Source organism: Sinohyriopsis cumingii, chromosome 6 (genome assembly GCF_028554795.1).
Source record: "Sinohyriopsis cumingii isolate HCF-2022 chromosome 6, ASM2855479v2, whole genome shotgun sequence".
In the NCBI taxonomy this organism is placed as follows: domain Eukaryota; kingdom Metazoa; phylum Mollusca; class Bivalvia; order Unionida; family Unionidae; genus Sinohyriopsis; species Sinohyriopsis cumingii.
In genome coordinates, this window is record NC_142966.1 from 74445628 (window position 1) to 74464883 (window position 19256).

Genomic DNA, 19256 nt, shown 5'->3' on the forward strand with positions numbered 1-19256 from the left:
ACTTCAACAATGATGAGGGTAAAACATGTAAATGTACAGTTTCTGAGTAAGCACCGTTTTGTGGCAGCGTAGCTTATCTTCTGCAGTTCTCTTCGATCCGACTTTTCCCGGTACAGTGCACATAAACGTACCACATGGTATTTGTCGTCCACACCCATCAAACTATGGTGACGCTGTTTACATTTTTATCACTTGTTGTAATATGTAACCTAGTCCTTAGTCCGATAAATCAACCCCACAAATCTGTGTTGATACTGATGGACGATGTTGTAGGTCTGATTTCTTAATATCAATACGGGTGAAGGGCTGATTTATCGGCCTAACTCGGCATATACATGGTAATTAACCCCAGACGTTACCTAAGCAGAGTATTGGCATTTTAACGGGTTTCATTAGAATGATTTCTGCCGTCAATACGAGGAACATCGTTCCAAAACCTAACCCAGATTCGCAAACCATGCACCCGTCTATGAGGATGGTTGTATGATTTGAAATGGAGTCAGGATATCATCGCATAATAAACAGTCTAGACCTGAACGACATTGGTAACCCTCAAATTCAATTAAATGACTTACAAAATAAAAAAGTATAAAATCCGGTAGCCTTTTATTTCTCAGCAGAACACTATAAAGTGATATTACACAGTCTCTCTCTCTCTCTCTCTCTCTCTCTCTCTCTGCAGACTCAAATATACATCTTTTCTAGAGGTAAGGAAAAAACATATATAGTCTGTTTCACGTAGAGGTAGATCTGGTTTCTTAAGTCTCTATAACATGTTTACTGACCCAACCCAAGAGTGAGTACTGACATCCAAATTACCTTTTTGTTTTACATAGCTACATGCAAAATATCCGAATTTAATGGCTTGGATATATATATATATATATATATATATATATATATATATATATATATATATATATATATATATATATATAATCCGCTGTTTCACCCATGTTGAGCTATATTCGGGTGCGACTTTAGCTGACTCGTATGTATTTGTGATGTTTTCGTCATGTGACTCGAAAGTGCGTGGATTTGTGATGTGACTAAGAAGTTCAGGTAAGTATGGGTAGGTAGAATTGTATCGTATACAACACTTAGGAAGCGAATTTCAGAATTCTTCCTTTCTTAGATAGTCGGCCACGAATACCAGTCAGTTCCTTCTTTGGTTTGGGTTCGACCAAGTTTGCTGGGTAATACCCAAAAGTCTTCCTTTTCAGCTTCCCCTTTCGGATCCACCCATATGCCATTCCATCTGAGTTAGCTGGGATCTTCTGCTTAATTTTCTGACCTGTAATAAAAAATGAAAGATTATGGGGGGGGGGGGGTGATCATGAAAAGGGTACCACCGAATGGTGTTTTCCATTTTTAAAAAACACCACCTCTAGAATACATTAACGACACTGTCTTCGCTGCATTGACACAGGAAAGTGATTACATGTGTGTCTCTGTCCACGTGAGCACAAGATACAATAATTGTAGCATTTTGCCTTTTAGGAGAATATATTTTCATAGACACGAATATTCATGGGAATATACTTTGTTCTTCTCTATGGCAAGTAATTGTTGTCCTTCTCATCATCCAGACATGTCAGAAGAAAGTTTGGTTAAACTGTATTTCCAAAGAAACAATACCAGCTGATTTACTGTCTTGTTCAATTAAGTTTGATTTACAAACAGCACAACAGAAGTGTGTTAAGTGAATTTTGTTTGTATTCTGAATTAGCAATACCAATGTAATACCTTCCAAATCGCGGGAGCGATCCAATGTTACAGAGTGTAACACCAAACTTTGGTCTCCGATTCAGCTTTCCTTAAAGAATTTGCTCTCATAATGCATTTATTGCACACATAAATGTTTTCCTATCGATAAAACTTAGCAGGTGGAGAGGGCAATTCAGTATTACAGTGTATGTAATTCAGTGTCTGTGACACAATGAGCCTCATCTTGTATTTCTTTTCTTATCTGATACTTACTCATTATCAACAACACTGTATCCATTAGTACATGTTGACTACGCTTTCAATCCAGAGTAATTTACGCATATAAATTTTATGTACGTGACGTAATCTCAATCTGCGTTCGCTACCCAGTTTTTCGGTGTGTAAAGTAGTTGCGTCCGTTTAGGGATAAATACAGGTGAATAAAACCATAGGCAAACTTAAATGTAAGTGGTACTTACCAGCTTTAAAGGTGAGCTCATCCCTGTTTTGCGCAATGTAGCCATCGATAGCAATGACCTTCACATTGGCCAAGGTTCTGACCTCTGCTCCATCTGGCACATCGGTGTCAGCGTCTGAGTCCGAGCTCTCGACAATTACTTTTCGCTGCCCCTTGTCCTTGACTTTCTTTGTTTGGGCAATAACATCTCTCTGACCCAAGTTCTTTGACTTCTTTGATTCCGTAATTGGTCTGATGCTTTCTGCTGATTCTGAGATTGTAATGTGACGTTCTTAAAATATTAAATCAAACAACTGATGCAATGATATACTACTACCAATAATAATAATAATAATAATAATAATAATAATAATAATAATAATATTAATAATAATAATAATAATAACAACAACAACAACAATAACAATAATAATAATATGAATAACAATAATAACAGTAATAATAATAAGAACAACAATAATAATAACGACAATAATAATAATAACAATAATAATAATAATAACAATAATGATAATAATAATAACAATAATAATATAGAAAGATAAAAACTTTATATTGCTCAATTACATATCTCATTGATTGTTCGACTTGTCTTGAGAATGCTTCATGTTCAAAAAAAAGCTTTGATACTTTACTGTAGGAGACAGGACATGAATTTAATTCAAACAATTACATTAAAAGTATAATTAAACAATACCTTGGTGAACTGATGATCTAGTATCCTGCTTTTTAACTGTTCTATACTTCCACAGGTTCAAGACATAAATACAGGCAATGGTTAATCTTAAGGGGATTGTGTTTAAATATAAGTTCCACATTTATTAAGACCTGACATGCATTTAATTGAAACAATTTAAAAAAGATATAATTAAACAGTTACAAGATATGTATAAATAAAGATTATCTTGGAGAAATGACAATCCAATTTCCTGACTGGTTTACAGTCACTTGCATCCATGATTCAATCATTGGACATATACAAAGCTAATACTTAATCTTCATATGATTCTGTGTAAAGATAAGTTCCACATTTAATAATTAAAAGCACAAAAACAGTAATTAAATACTGTACAATGTCTACAGGAAATGCCTAATGTAAACTGGGATACTCTACGTAAAAGTAGATCTGTTATTTTTATCCAAACACCTATTGCTCATAATAACCTAAATGTCCACCCAATCACTCCATCCCCCACTCTTACACCCCATCCAACACTCACTACTTCCATAATAGTTGTTTGTTTATTATTCGTTCGCATAATAGGTTACCTTTATGTGTCTTTTTCTCTGGTTTCTTTTCCTTTTTTGTCAGCTGTAAGATGAGAAAAAAGCGATGCCGTTATAAAAAGAATTCGATGACAAGGGTCTTGTACATGCAGATATCTTAAATACTTGTAATGCTTCCATTAAATTAATCTCTCTCTCAGGTTTACGATGTACAGCTTACCTTGGGAGGTACGGGTGAGGTGTCCCGATCAACTACGTCAAGCTCAGTTGTGCGGTTCCTCGTGGGAATCGCCCACATCTCTGTCTCGCTGTCAGATTCTATAGCATTGGGGAGGCCATAATAATCTTCTTTCGGTGCAGCTGAACGTAAAGAAAATATAATTTGTTGTGTAATAATGTTTCACGTATTTGGATTTTCAGTATTTTTTGCTTGAAAGAAAAGCTTCTCGGATTTACTGAAATAACTTTGTAGAAATCTAGAAAGTGGATCGACCATTTCCTATTCATGCAGTAAAGGCGGACTTGAAAACAAAACCTTACGGGTCGTGTTGACTAAACCTATAAAAGTGTTTGTTTTATTTCGCCTGTCACAAAGCATCCCAAACCCAAATATATAAAAGTACTATACAAACCTTGGACATTGAATCCAGTTCCGTTGGTTACTTTCTCGTGCTTACCAACTGCACGAACATCTTTAGTATTGCCTTGTGGTTTAGGCTTCATTTTAATATCTCGTCCTTTTTCATCGATGTAAAATCTTAGATAAAAAGGAAAAGGAAAGGACAGTATTATTCATTGACTAAGAACATGCTTACTGGCATTAGTATATGGATTATTTCCCTTTCCGGCAAAAGTAATCTAAGGTTACATCCCTTCAAAAAATGCATGTAATTTCTAATTTCGTTTCCTTAAACAAACAGTGACTTGAATCTGGAATACTCCCGAATACATTCTCTCTCCCGTCTATATATTAATATTTTGGAAGAATTAATATTTAATACAAATAATACTATCATACAGGTTAGAGAATTGTAATTCTTACTCCACGGAGACTCGAACCCATCTCCTTGCCTGCACCATCACCAAAACATGATGCACTTCCCGTTCTGTTTGGTGTACATGTGTAATTATCTATAATCTATCATATATACTTTGATTTCTTTCATATGAATCCGGAATGACTGTGTAAATAGATGAAAATTAATTACTAGGTAGTCATGCAATTGTGTCCGCAGTGTGTCTGCAGTGCATATAACGCAGGCTGAAGTGCATCATTTTTTGGTGATGTGTGCTTATTCGCAATGGAATATGGACTGGTGCGAGCAGGCAAGGCGATAGGTGTCGTTTACCCGCGGACCTGGGTTCGAATCTCCTTAGAGTACAAATTAAAATTATCTAATCTGTATGATAGCATTATCTGTATAATATAAATCTTATGTAAATCAAATGATTTAATTTAAATAGCAACCAATTACTATGCTAACATAGACGCAAATGAAAAAACTATATAATGTATGTACTTACATATCTGTATCCCATTCTTCGTCATCATTATCTTCTACAGTATCAATGGGCGTTGTTGTCACTTTCATATCATCTGAATCGTCATCAGATATTGTTATTTCCTTTACCAGGTTGGGGTCACTCTCGTCAGACAGGATGACCTCTTGACGCATGCCAGATTGGTTTCTCTTTTTGCTCCCCAGATTCAGCTTCTTAAACAAAGTTTTTATCTTATCTTGTTGGTTTGGATTCGTCTCATCAAATTCCTATTATAAAATATGGATAGAAAAAAGGACCCGTTTATCTCTGATGTGGATAGACAAAATAGCTGAATAACTTATTCAATCAAGTTCTCACTCACTCAAGTCTACAAACGTATTAGAATGAAACTGGTGATTCTTGACTGTATTGTCTATAACTTGTGTTGTCATCCTTTTGACGTTACTATTATTATTATTATTATTATTATTAAAGGACCTATTTAAAGAAAATCCACTAATTGTTTAACTCCCTCGATCTTTCGTTTCTTTCATATCATCTGAATCGTCAACAGATACTGCTATATTCCTTACAAGGTTGGGGTCACTCTCATCAGACATGATCAACTCTGGAACCTCACACTGTTTGTTTCTCATTCTATAGTTGAGCTCTACAGGACACACGGTACTAATTCAACTCCAATAGTAAACATATGGAAACACCATCATATTCAAAATTCAATAACTTAAAATTTCTGGGTGCTGATGATGAGACCTATAATTCTCCATGCACATCTAACCTTGGTGCAAGCTTGTGTGTGAAGAACACCATATGACCCGCGGCATTTTGTTTACATACATGTGCATGAAACACATGTTATTGATTCTGCACCAGAATGAATCAGGTGCTACTTTCATTACTGAGTACTCCTGAGTCAAGCCTGTAAGAATGCTAAAATTGTATCAGTAGAAATTTTTCTATATTTTTTTAAAATTACATATAGGATAAGCTCTCAAAAGATATTTTTACTAAAATTTTAGTTTTCATTATTAACCAATTATGGACCACCAAACCCGTAAATACTCTATTATTTCTTCACACATTTCTAGACTGGTTCACAGTTTTTCCGTATAATTAGTACCGTGTGTCCTACACTCACTCCAATGTGGGTTTTATTTCTTCTTCCCAAATTCAACTTCTTTAACCAAGTCTTTATCTTATATTTCTGGTTTGGATTCTCCTCATCAAAGTTCTATTGTAAAATGTGGATAGAAAAAGGATTTTATTTATCTCTGATGTGGATAGAAAAAGGATCCATTTTATCTCTGATGTGAACAGAAAAAAAATATTCCTTTATCTCTGATGCGGATAGAAACAAATATTCCTTTATCTCTAATGTGGATAGAAAAAATATTCCGTTGTCTCTGATGCTAATAAAAATAAAGGATGCCTTTATGTCTGGTGTGGATAGGTAAAAAAAAAATCTCTTATGCGGATAGAGAAAAATAGCTGATGCTTTTTAAACAAGTTCTCGTTCATTTCTGCAACGGGATTAGAAGGAAACTGGTGATTCGTCTTGAATGTATTGTTGGCATCGTCATCGCTGTCGTTCACATCCGTTTTGTGGTTATTATGATTATTGTTATTGTTATTATTATTATTATCGTTGTTATGTTGTTTTCGTTGTTCTTGTGGTTGTGGTTGTTGTTGTCCCTAAAGAACCAGTTTCAATCAAATTCGCTCATTGCTTAAGCCCCTCACGCTTTCGTTTCTCAAAATGATTTGAAAAAGAGTGATTAATCTTTGCAGTCAAGAACTGAATGTGATATATCTCACCAAATTAATTTTGTCGCCCATCTTGTGATGATGATGATGATTTTTCAATATCTGACAATGACTGGTTCACTGAGCATAACTATCATCAAATCTATTTTCAAAAAGAACACGTACTCAAAAAAAACTTTTGTTTTCCTTTTTACTATTCTGGCAAGTAAGTTTCTTACATATATATTTATAAACATATTTGATTTATTTTTTCTTTACACATTTTGGCTATTCATGGATTACAAAGGCATCACTAGAACAGATTGAATTTCGGTACACATTTAATATTCATGCATTAAAGATCACAATAACAGATTGATCAAAATCAATTTTTGCAACTATACAATCATATTCATTATATTTAATCAAAATCGAAACCGAAAATATACCTCAAAGACAGGAAATTTACGCCGATTTAAAATTTGTGCCTCAAGGTTCCTTGTTTCGACCTCAACGTTTATTTTGTCCAATGCCACAATTAATTCTTCGATCACATTGAGGTGATTGGATCTTGAAGCAGAGAGGAAAGGGAAAAAGGAAAAGAAAACGAGAAATCAGTGTTACCACGAAGGAACATAGCAAAACGACGAAGAAAAGCAACACATAGTAAGTGAAAGAACAACTGACTCGAAGGGGTTTAAAATTCTCTTAAATACAAAAAAAGAAAAACAATTTTAGAAGTTCAAATTGGAAAATACATTATTTCAACTGTTTTATTTTGTTGTATAACCTGAGTTGAAAAATAGCGATTGTAAGCACACTCTGTGCTATTCGGTTACGGCGTCTAAATTGTGTAGGTTGTTCAAAATCATTTATCATATACCTAAGCGATTCATGCTGTTCGTATTTCCTACAAATAATAATAATAATAATAATAATAATAATAATAATGAGGACTTTGTATAGCGCCTAATCTTTAGAAGCTCTAAGCGCTTTACAACTTTAGACAACACATATAAGATAATAAACATAAAATGATATGATTACAAAAACAAACACCATGAAATTAGAAAACATTGTTAAAAAAAACAATTAAAAACCTAGTTCCTACAAGGATTAAAGACACATGTACTACCACGCTTTTGTTTCTGAGACTGAATCTCTACAGGTCTAGCCCATTTTTTTGGCTTTATCAGCGTGTTCAAAACGAACACAAAATGAAAAACTTGAATTATATATATCTATATATATATATATATATATATATATATATATATATATATATATATATATATATATATATATATATATATATTTGCACAATAAATACATGAATAAATTAGTACATACATATCAAAAGTAGTTCCAGGATTCTTACTTTTCTATACAACCACAATATTTTATAAAATCAATGTTCCGTCGAGTCACTGGGTCGTTCATACTTTTATAACATAAATCTAACTATGAGTTTTTAAATCACTCCCATTTTAACAAAATTCCCTTGAGTCCACCGACCATATCTTAATAAATTGATTGTGCACTACATGGAGCGCTAAAACATAATTTCCATAGGTGATATACATATTTCATGCGTTTAATGTAAAGCAATAGTTGCAGCATCAAGTGGATTTGGTTTATGGGTTTGGATGGGATAACACTATGATCAAATCAATGTAACATTAAAGAGAATATCACCTTTGATATATTGATTTTTAACAGAAATAAAGTTTTAGGCGATGTTCTAGTAAAGATGCAGATACACAGATTGCATTCAACGATCATAGCACATTTTTACTTAAAAGCACAGCCCAGAAGGCAAGGTGACGAGGCCAGAGCAGTACGAAGAAGGAAGGAACTCGATCTTGAATGATGTTACAAAGACAAACATATATGTAAGGTTACATTTACAGTAGGGGTCTTCCATTAATTATGTCAACAAAATGGGGGGAAGGGGGTTTGAAGAAGTTTGACAATTGTTGACATGGGGGAGGGGGGAGTTCAAGATAAATTGACGTCAACAATGTTATTTTTTACAATAAATTTAATAAATAAAAAAATAGGAAATTAGTCGGAGCGTTGGTATGGCACACACTCGCTCGCCCGTCAACAGCCCACCAGTTTAATCCTAAACCGGTTGAGCTCTTGCCAAGGAAGTCATAGTCTTGCATCATCATATTTTGTTTTTATTCAATGTAGATTGTAGACTGTAGACAGATTTTTAAGGGAAGCTGTTGCTAAATTCAAAGACTGCACTGGGCCATAGACATCTAAATAGTATAGCTATCCATGGACTTCTATTAAATAGCACCTATGTTATATGTATAGATGCTATATATATTGAAGTCCATGAGCTATCCCTCCAAGGATGGATAACTGAGACAAGGAAACTTGAGAGCTTAACTCAAGCTCTCATCTTTACAGTCATCTTTAACATAATACATAAAATAAATTATGTAGCCTACACAAGCATACAACTTCTTCAACCAGATGCAGTAACCTTAATGCCTTACAAATATTGTACGCTTTGATAACAGATTCTTGTTCATTTCAGGCAAATGCCCCCCCCCTCCCCATTTGCACGTGCTGTAAAATTGTTATAGTCAATTTGAAATCTGTTAAACAAGTAAAAAAATGTATTAAAATTTATTTGTAGACCTTTTAATTTCCATAATTCTATTTTTAGCATAAAAGCCAGACGTATAAAATATTGTTAGCTTGTGGGAGGGGGGAAATTTTATGGGGGGGGGAGTCACTGAAAGTTTGACAGTTGTTGACAAGGGGGGGGAGGGAGGGTAAAAATTGCCTAAAAATTGTTGACATAATTAATGGACGTCCCCGTATAGTTCGAGGAGCTCGAACATATTACAAAGTCAAGTTACAACGAATCAACAAGAAAAGAGATATTTTTCAAGGAAAATAAACAATTATTGTAGCAATGAACACGGCATCACTGTGAATAAGATGATGTTATTGAATCCAATATGGGCATTGGGGAAAATTGACCTACATCGAAAATTATTCGTACATTTTAAACGACTGAAGAAAAGTTGCCAATATCCGAAAAGTGTCATTGTTTCATATGGTATCTTGTTGACTTGCGGATAACACCAATAGATAAATTGTTCATTCTGAAAGTATTTTCGAGATGTTCTGTACCGTTTTAAAGGGTTCGTTTCTGCGTAAAACAAGACAATAATCAGTATTTAAGGTACCTGTAATATAAATCTGAATGTCTGGCTGATGACATAAACATTAGTCAATTCTTGATCGGGACAACAATGGATATAAAGTACGCTAAATTTATAGATCGACTAACTGAAGAACAGAACTACACGGGGCAAAAGTACGCGAGAAAACGGTTTCCTAAAAAAACAATTTATGATAGTCTCCAGGATGACCCATGTCTGACCGATATTGTTGGCATATGAAAAATACACCGATGGATACAATTAAATTTTTACCCCCACTCCAATATATATATATATATATATATATATATATATATATATATATATATATATATATATATATATATATATATAAAATCTCGAAAAACGCATTGGCCAAAGAGTAAAAACGATCAAGATGATACGAGTGACGCTTTCAAAATAATCTTTAAGTACAGACAACCTGAAAAGTTAAGTGTTCGATGAGAAAAATAAACCTAACAACAGAAAGAGTTATGTGTGTCCCGCAAATGGAAACCATCGAACATTTTTTTTATCGTATCAATACAATGTAGAATATGTGGATAAAATGTTTAACCTAAATGACTACAGAGTAAACGTATTTCAATCTTAATGAAACCAGAACATTGTTTGACGCCTTACTACAACGAATTGACGGATATCAATAACAGATCAATAGATATCGCTCAAAGGTTAAAGCAAGCTAGGAAGAAAACTTCGAATATACGAACAAACATAACTGGCTACCTAACAACAGATACATTTGGAACACGTAAATACAAATTATGCGACATATTAGGAATTTTAAAACTATGAAACAAGTTTTGCAAGATGCAACTTTCCCACCTTTCCAGAAGAAATATCCCAAATCTAGCAGGTCGTGATCGGATATTATAACGAAGGTATTAAAAAAAACTTATCTAACAAACAACATTATATATGAAGATTAGAAAACTCTTGAAAACCAAACAAAAGAACGATAAAAAGTATACACTCGTGAAACGGAATTGATCTGCTGAATCGCTTGACATTTTGGAACAAGCTTGAAACCTTATGGCATGAAAAACAAATGATGGAAGCCGTATACTAGATAACAATATCAGCGAGCTCGAATATGTGGATGCTTTGACTTTGACAGAAAATCTAGTTTCTACGTTGCTGCTGATGTGGAAAACGCAACGCAATGGAAAATAAAGGAATTCAAACATATCAGCGTATGATTTTATCTTGACAAACTGTACATACCAAACTAACACAGTTGAGCATCGAATCGGTATACAAGATGCGGGCTACATCACAAACTATCACAGTTAAGCATCAAAATGGTACACATGAGATATGGGTCACATCCCAAATTATCACATTGAAGCATTAGAATGGTACATATGAGATACGGGCTAACATTACGAAATTTTCTCCCTTTAACCTTTGTTTATTTTGCGGGGAGGGGGATTATTTATTGTTCGATCCAGGCAATACACAAAAGCAGGTAAGTGATAGGTGTCCCAGAGCATCGACGTTATCTTTTGTTTTGCAAATCATGTCGATGGATACGAGAGTATTTATATTGTAGAAAACTATGAGTGGTTCGGAAATATTTTAGCAGCGTACAAAGGGACAGTTCCGGAATTAGAATTTTCGATATAATAATTTACTTGATTTAAAATTGTTATTACACTGGTTATATGCTGTACAAGAATGTTCATTACTAATGCCAAAAATTTCTTCTAACTACCTTTCCGAATCCAGCTTGTCCGCGATATCGAGAAATTTCTCTATGCCAGCTGCTGTGTTCATCAGCCGGGCCTTCTCAAACCTCACAAACTTTTTCTCTGCTTTCCTCATATCCTGAAAATTGAGGATAACAATTTTATCCACTGAGAAGAGAGAGAAAGAGTGGACGGAGGAGACACTATTAAACATAAATAAAACTCTAATACCAACGAGACAACTTAATATGCACAAAGGGCCTGAACAAGGTTAGAAAATTATATTAATGTTAAATCTCTCACCTTCTGAATTCCACTTGGCGAAATCACCAAATAATATTCCCATGCTTCATAAAACAAGCGCCATGGATACTAAATCTGTCACAAGAACAAGATGGTGTGACAATGGCTCAGTGGTTTAATGCGATCGACATGTTATCAGAAATTTTATTCTCACCATCTTAATAACAAGCATCGGCTACCGTGCTGTAAAAGGTAGCACACTTACCTTGGCATGACATAAGTTTTAAAGATTCATAATAACTTTAGAGCATCAGACAAAATCCTCTTAAACAGACGAGTGGTAAATAACAAAATTGTCATTTTCCATTTTTGATAATCATTGTTAGAGGACAATCTCTTTAGGGTATTATTCTTAACTTCCTCTCTCAGTGCCAGAGGGTGGGAATCAAAGGCCAAAGTTCTCTCTCTCTCTCTCTCTCTCTCTCTCTCTCTCTCTCTCTCTCTCTATATATATATATATATATATATATATATATATATATATATATATATATATATATATATATATATATATATATATATATACATACATACATACATACATACATACATGCATATATATATATATATATATATATATATATATATATATATGTATATGTATATATATATGTATATGTATATATATATATATATATATATATATATATATATATATATATATATATATATATATATATATATATATATATATATATATATATATATATATATATATATATATAGATATATATATATAGATATATGTATAGATATATATAGATATATGTATAGATATATCTATAGATATATCTATATATATATATATATATATATATATATATATATATATATATATATATATATATATATATATATATATATATATATATCTATAGCTATATCTATCTATAGCTATATATATATGTATATATATATATATATATATATATATATATATATATATATATATATATATATATATATATATATATATATATATATATATATATATATATATATATATATATATATATATATATATGGGGTCGTGTGTCTGTGGAGTGGGTGGGGTGTTTTCACATATTGGTGAGCAAAGTATTGTTTTCAGTCATTACTATGTATCAAGATTATTGTTACTGTATAGACTTCGTGGTCACCTTCTTTGGGTAAGACCTTTTGTGGAAGCGAGTGGGGGATGGTTTGAATTGGTGTATTTTGCGATTAAGATAGGTTATTGTCGACTGCGCCTTTTGAAATGTCTCTATGCACAATATGTCATTTGGGTTTGAGGTTAAAGTTGTTGCTAAAACTCCTCACACATTAATTGGAACACCGTGGTCCTTGTACCACAAGTTCGTTGGTACTAACTAATATGTGATCAAAAGTCCGTGAAGATTTGCAATATCGATAAATCGCCGCGCGTGCACGCGTGCGTGCATCCGTGTGTGTGTGTGTGTGTGTGTGTTGGGATAACGTTTGGTACTTCAGACAAGTGTTAATGCTTGTATTCTAATGATTCCGGCTGTTGAACTTACAGCTACGTCATGTCCTCTTCCCTCCTCGGCCATTTTAAGTAAATTCTTATACTCTTCTTGGGCATCTTCACATTTTACACGGTAGCGATCCATGGACTTCTGAAGTTTTGCCTCCGCACGCGACGAGAGTACAGGGGGATCGGCCTGAAGCTGTCGGAGGCCATTTTCAAGTTTATACTTCCTCAGATGGTAATACTGAAATACACGTAAAGATAGTTGATGAATTTAAAAGTGAATTTAATGGTTGACTTTGTTATATGGCCTAAAAGGAATGAGTAAGAAACTCTTAAAAGGGCTCAAATCGATAAAAAAAAGAATAATTTTATTACTACAGCAGTTTCTAATGAAGACATAAAAAATGAAAATTGTATTACCACGGCAGTTTATCATTAAGACATAGAAAAGGATAATTTGATTTCGACGGCAGTTTATCATTAGGGTGTTATTAACGGTATTTTGCATATACCTGTATTCGTCAATTCACTCTCATGCCTACAGCAACCTCCAATATAATTTTCCCCATTCGAATGAAAAACTGGGGTACAGTGACCATTTTCCTCGTTCTAAGCGGACAATAGTAGCTTAAACAAATCAGTTTCTTACCTCTTTCGCCTTTTCAATTTCCTTTAGAGTAGATTGTTGCTTCTCCCATGCCGTAGAATACAGTTTCATGGTCTTATTCTGAATTTCGCTCCTTTCCATCTGTTCCTTCCAACTATTAGACAAGAGAGAAAACAAGTTTTCATTCCCAAAAAAATCCTTTTAATGCTTACCAAAGTAGTAAGTGATGATAAATGTCTTAAGTATAATACGATTCCCTACAGCAGTTATCGCATATAAATTAAAATTGTGTCCTCTGGAAGAATTCTTATATATATATATATACACACACTCTCTCTCTCTCTCTCTCTCTCTCTCTCTCTCTCTCTCTCTCTCTCTCTCTCTCTCTCTCAGAGTAGTTGAGAAAATAGCTTCTTTGTTTCAAAATAGTTTGCAATATTATAGTCATTTTTTTATATCCCTAGCAGAAATAAGAATAAAGAAATAATTTTTTTTAAAAATCTGACCTGCGTAAGAAAGTGACGGGTCCTTCATCACTAAGTCCCTCATTCTTGACAATGTTATAGATTTTAGCGTCTTCTATTGGCTCCATTAGGGTTTTTGTGATTGCTACGTGTAAGAACCCGTGCTCAGATTCTGCAGGTAGAAAATGGAGGATGCTTGAGTAGCATTTCCGGTAAAAGCTGACTATTTCATTGAAATTCTTTTTTATCGACAGAAAAAGTTTGACACTTTATTGATATGTATGTATGTATGTATGTATGTATGTATGTATGTATGTATGTATGTATGTATGTATGTATGTATGTATGTATGTATGTGCGTGCGTGCGTGCGTGCGTGCGTATGTATGTATGTTTGTCTGTGCGTGCGTACGTGCGTGCGTGCGTATGTATGTATATATCTATGTATGTATGTATGTATGTATGTATGTATGTATGCATGCATGCATGCATGCATGCATGCATGCATGTATGTATGTATGTATGTGTGTATGTATGTATGTATGTATGTATGTATGTATGTATGTATGTATGTATGTATGTATGTGACAAGAGTGTGCTTGCACTGTCAGTGGACACTTGCATGGCACATATTCGTGTCAATGTCCACCGTCAGGTAGTTCATTTTTAAAATGAAATATTGGATGTAAGTTTTAATAACTATTGAGTTATTTAATTAGAAGAATATCCACTATCCAGGGTTTCAGTCCTAGGAATGTATATTTTTACAATAATTGTAGCCATCCGTTGACCTGTAAAGAGGGAGTATTCCTCGACTTCAAAGTAGCTACAGTTAGTCTTATTTTCACAATCAACGAAGGTAATTTTGACACAAGGGCCAACAACTATGGCCAAAACATTTTTTGCTTAATTACCTCCATTTCCAGCTGATGAGATATCTGCCAGTTTTTTTGTCCAATCACAGGTATTATCTTGTAGGACATACGCCGTCTTCTCCTCACATTTGAAACGTTCTTCCATCATCTTAGCCAGCATTGTCACAGACCTAAAGGGAAACAACTCTAGGAGAACCTTTATGTTATCTATGTTTGGTTTTGCAAGACTCATATCCAAAGCACATTTTAGATTTCGTTCTAAAACATAGATTCAGCAGAACAGCAAAGTGGCAAGAAATGCAGGAAAAGGTCAGCATGAATCGGCTATTCCAATAAGGGAAGGAATAAATAGAGCGGCTTATGATAAGCTCTAAGTCTGTAATGACGTATATAATATTATGGATAAGAAACAGCATTTAAGTGTGTGTGTGTGTGTGTGTGTGTGTGTGTGTGTGATGAAAATAATCCTGATGATGGAAATGGGACAAGCTGCCAAAATAAAATCGACCTAAGTTAGTCAGAAAATTTAAATTACTGCTTTGTGGAGAGATATGATCTATTAAAATGACCGAGTTACTGGCCATCTTTAATATTTAAATGCAGATATAATAATGGTGTCAGTAACATAAATAGCATGAAGATTATGAGGAAGTGACGTCATAGTAAAACAAACCTGATACCTAAGTATTGTATAAAATTAATAGAACCAGAGTACAGTGGATTACAGCGAATGGACATTTGTGCAACAGCGGGGGGTGGGGGTGGGGGGAGGGCTTTTCCCAGACATAACATGTCTTCGTGAGGTGCGATAGTCGATTTGCATTGATGAAATTAATTTAATAAAAGCAATTATTTCAGTGCTAACTGTTCAAGTTTATTAAAATATTTGTGAGTCCTTTCTGTTTGCTTTATTTATTTCGTTTCGTGCAATGTAATGACTGTTGCAAGCAATGAGAGATAGAGAGAGATGTTAAAAACGCACTTAAAAGATGAAGATAAGACAATATTATCTTCATGGAAAGTAGCATAGTTGGAACAGACATCTCCTCGATGTCCTAATGGAAACAAGTTTAACGTTTAAGCACTTCAACAAAAATAGAAACAGGAGCGACAAGGCTTTAAAAAATTAAAATTACTTTTCAGTTTTTCAGGATAGTTCTGTAGATAATTTCACATTAACTTCTGTCGTGGTATGCGTGTGCAAGTACCCATTAAGACTGATGTCTTGACTTGTCCTGCAATAAATTGTTAACTGGGAGAATCTGCTCTGCTTGGTCAAATAATAAAATATTAATTAGGACCTGTTTGGTTAACGGTTGCGAACTGACGAGAGTACAATGTTAACACAAGGTCATAGTGGTAAAATATCTAGAGTTGAAATCGTAGTTCATTTGAAACATATGTCATTAAATTATATTTCCCAGGATAGTTATTAATACAGGCTGACTGGGGAGAATTTTCTGACTTCGTAGGGAGTGATAACGATTTTTGGCGGGTAAAGTAGTAATTCTGATTGACTAAGATAATCGATGGATGTGTTTCCAGACGGATTTTGTGGCTTTAGAATAGTTCCCCTTGTAGAAATAATCAGTCCAAGTATTTCTGCCGAATGGGAAGCCTGGCCTCAGGGAAAAGAAAGTATTTCTCGTTAAATCGCCCTAAGAGACGAGTATGGGAAAGATGAGGACGAGAGAGAGAGAGAGAGAGAGAGAGAGAGAGAGAGAGAAAGGTGCAAATCTCGAATAAAGCACAAGGTTAGTCTCGATTGCCTACGATGTGTTCTGTGATGTAAGTTTGTAATTATTGTTGAATTTTTCATTTTTAAATTCCTATTACAATTTTTCATTAAGTTCAGAAACAAGAAACAATCGTGCATGTTATGTGGTTCACGGGTTTCAAGAATATCATACAATTTTTATGATAAGAATGATTAGAATTTAGTTGTTTGTATATAAAAGAAATCATGCAGTGATATTTCATGCATTTCTTCTGACGTAAATTGTGTGAATATGTAATTGTCTGTTTTGAATGATTTGTAACACTTAGGCTGAGGATTGATTTTTCTGTGTCTTAAATTTATATTAAAGAATCGCTAATTAGCAAAGTAACGTAGTTACGACAAGGAATTAAATACATTAACTCTTGTGTATTGAAGTTGTGAATTCTTGCCAATTGAAACGATGGTGTAATATTAGGAACGTGTGTTGGCTGATAGTACAACGGGTAAATGTATGGACACAGCGGGGCAATAATAGTATCAGAATAAGCTTCGAAGGTGTTTGATAATATGGAAAGAAACGTCAAAAGTAATCCAGAAAATGTATACAACTCTTCGAAGGTGTTTGATAATATAGAAAGAAACGTCAAAAGTAATCCAGAAAATGTATACAACTCTTCAAGGTGAAATTACTAAAAAGTACTCAAAGTAATGTTTGTCGGAGAACGTGTTGTTGGATAGGAGATGCTGAAAAATGACCGAATTCAGAACTTTTACAAGCATTTGTAATTGCAATACTGGCTGGATTTAAATACATGTTGAATTCTGAGACATGAGGCAAGAATATTACGACTTTCTGGGAATCTCTCCTTGCTAGAGCAGGTTGAATAGGCCTCGTGCAGGCTCCGAAGAAGCGATTAAAAGCTACTGGATTCACTCTACCTCATTGAATTTGCTTTAGGATTATTTGGGATTTAATTCACAATACAGTAAGTTCCTCTTAAATTTTCAATTTGTAGTCTGCGGAAATAAATTGTTTGTTCAAATTTACAAAACGCTTGGTTTCGCGTCATTCCATTACTTAGTTTTAAGACCGTAACGTCGTAACAGGAATAAGTTTAAATTCAGACATGTGGTCTGAAATGCAGACTACATAAAATTCAAGTCTGAATTCAAATTAATCAATCAAATATCTTGAATATATACATCAATTAATGCAAGTTTATAAAACTTGGGCATGATCTTCTTTGACTAAGAAATGTCTTTATAGCCCCGTCATGCCAACGATATTGATGTCATGCTGTCATTTTCTCATCCAATGTGTTCTGCATTTCTAAGAACCTGAGAACATATGAACATCACCTCAAAGCCTAACTTTCTCATATGACGACAGTTATTAATCCGACTCATTGGTATAACTAACCTCGTTCCCTGATGAAAACGAAGTCCTGACATCTGCAGAAGATGTACTCCCTCGACGTAATCATCTGAGGTTCCATTTCCAGAGTAACTTGCCATATTTGTAAATGAAACAACTGTACGCGAGCATCATAGCCACCATGTAAACGATGCGTGTATTACACACCAGCGGGATAAGGCTATGACAACGTGACGTCAAAAAATGATAGTAGAGGTCACGTGACTCTAGAATAGTCGCATTACTTTTACAAGAGTAACATCGGTACCTTGCAAAAGTACCTAAAGAGGATGCGAATCAACTCGTATCAGAGTTGTTACAGTGTTTCCTATCAATGACGTTTTCACTTCTTTCACATTTAAAATATTAAAGGTCTTAATTTCGCCAAAGGTCATACAATTTAATTTAAACTTAAGCAATTCGATTTATCGTATATAAGTCAAACTTCGATTTCAGAGTTGATCAAATTTAAGTCTGAATTAAAATTGACTAATCACATATCTCAAGTATAGACTTCAATTTCATGCATATTTCTGAAACTAGAGCATGGTCTTCTCTGACTGAACAATGAATTTACAATTGTTATTACTAAAGACAATTAGGGATCGCTATTACTTTCTTATCCATGGGGGTGTGCTCTTCTAAGAAACTCGGGAAATGAACATAATCAAGTCAAGTCATGTATATATACATGTACATATATATTTTATATGCAATTCTAGTAGATGGTTTAATTTTACGGCGGTTATTCTATATTTCATTGATTGAAAGAGAGAGATAAAATTATGAGGAAAATATAAAGTAGATTGAAAACGACCGAAACAATACTGATGCTGTAAATTTACATA

The 19256-nt window shown here is 33.9% G+C and overlaps 1 protein-coding gene across 1 annotated transcript; it reads right to left on the reverse strand.

The window, feature by feature from the left end:
* Nucleotides 1-927: 927 nt before the first annotated feature.
* Nucleotides 928-18539, reverse strand: LOC149797220 (uncharacterized). The gene is made up of 13 exons (XM_089960376.1): nucleotides 18415-18539; nucleotides 15314-15444; nucleotides 14443-14572; nucleotides 13979-14090; nucleotides 13376-13570; nucleotides 11582-11694; nucleotides 7108-7228; nucleotides 4937-5181; nucleotides 4045-4169; nucleotides 3633-3772; nucleotides 3455-3497; nucleotides 2187-2435; nucleotides 928-1294 (listed from the first exon to the last, which is right to left on the reverse strand). The coding sequence occupies exons 1-13, from the start codon at nucleotides 18507-18509 to the stop codon at nucleotides 1101-1103; spliced, it is 1893 nt and encodes a 630-aa protein (XP_089816502.1). The 5' UTR covers nucleotides 18510-18539; the 3' UTR covers nucleotides 928-1100.
* Between the last annotated feature and the right edge of the window lie 717 nt (nucleotides 18540-19256).

What these genes read in the sequence shown, in the direction of transcription:
- LOC149797220 (XM_089960376.1), bottom strand. Translation starts at nt 18,509, where the DNA reads ATGGCAAGTTACTCTGGAAATGGAACCTCAGATGATTACGTCGAGGGA. An exon ending in CGTTTTCATCAGGGAACGAG is followed by an intron (nt 15,445 to 18,414) that starts GTTAGTTATACC and finishes GTTTCCCTTTAG; the next exon opens with GTCTGTGACAATGCTGGCTA. An exon ending in CTCATCAGCTGGAAATGGAG is followed by an intron (nt 14,573 to 15,313) that starts GTAATTAAGCAA and finishes TTCTACCTGCAG; the next exon opens with AATCTGAGCACGGGTTCTTA.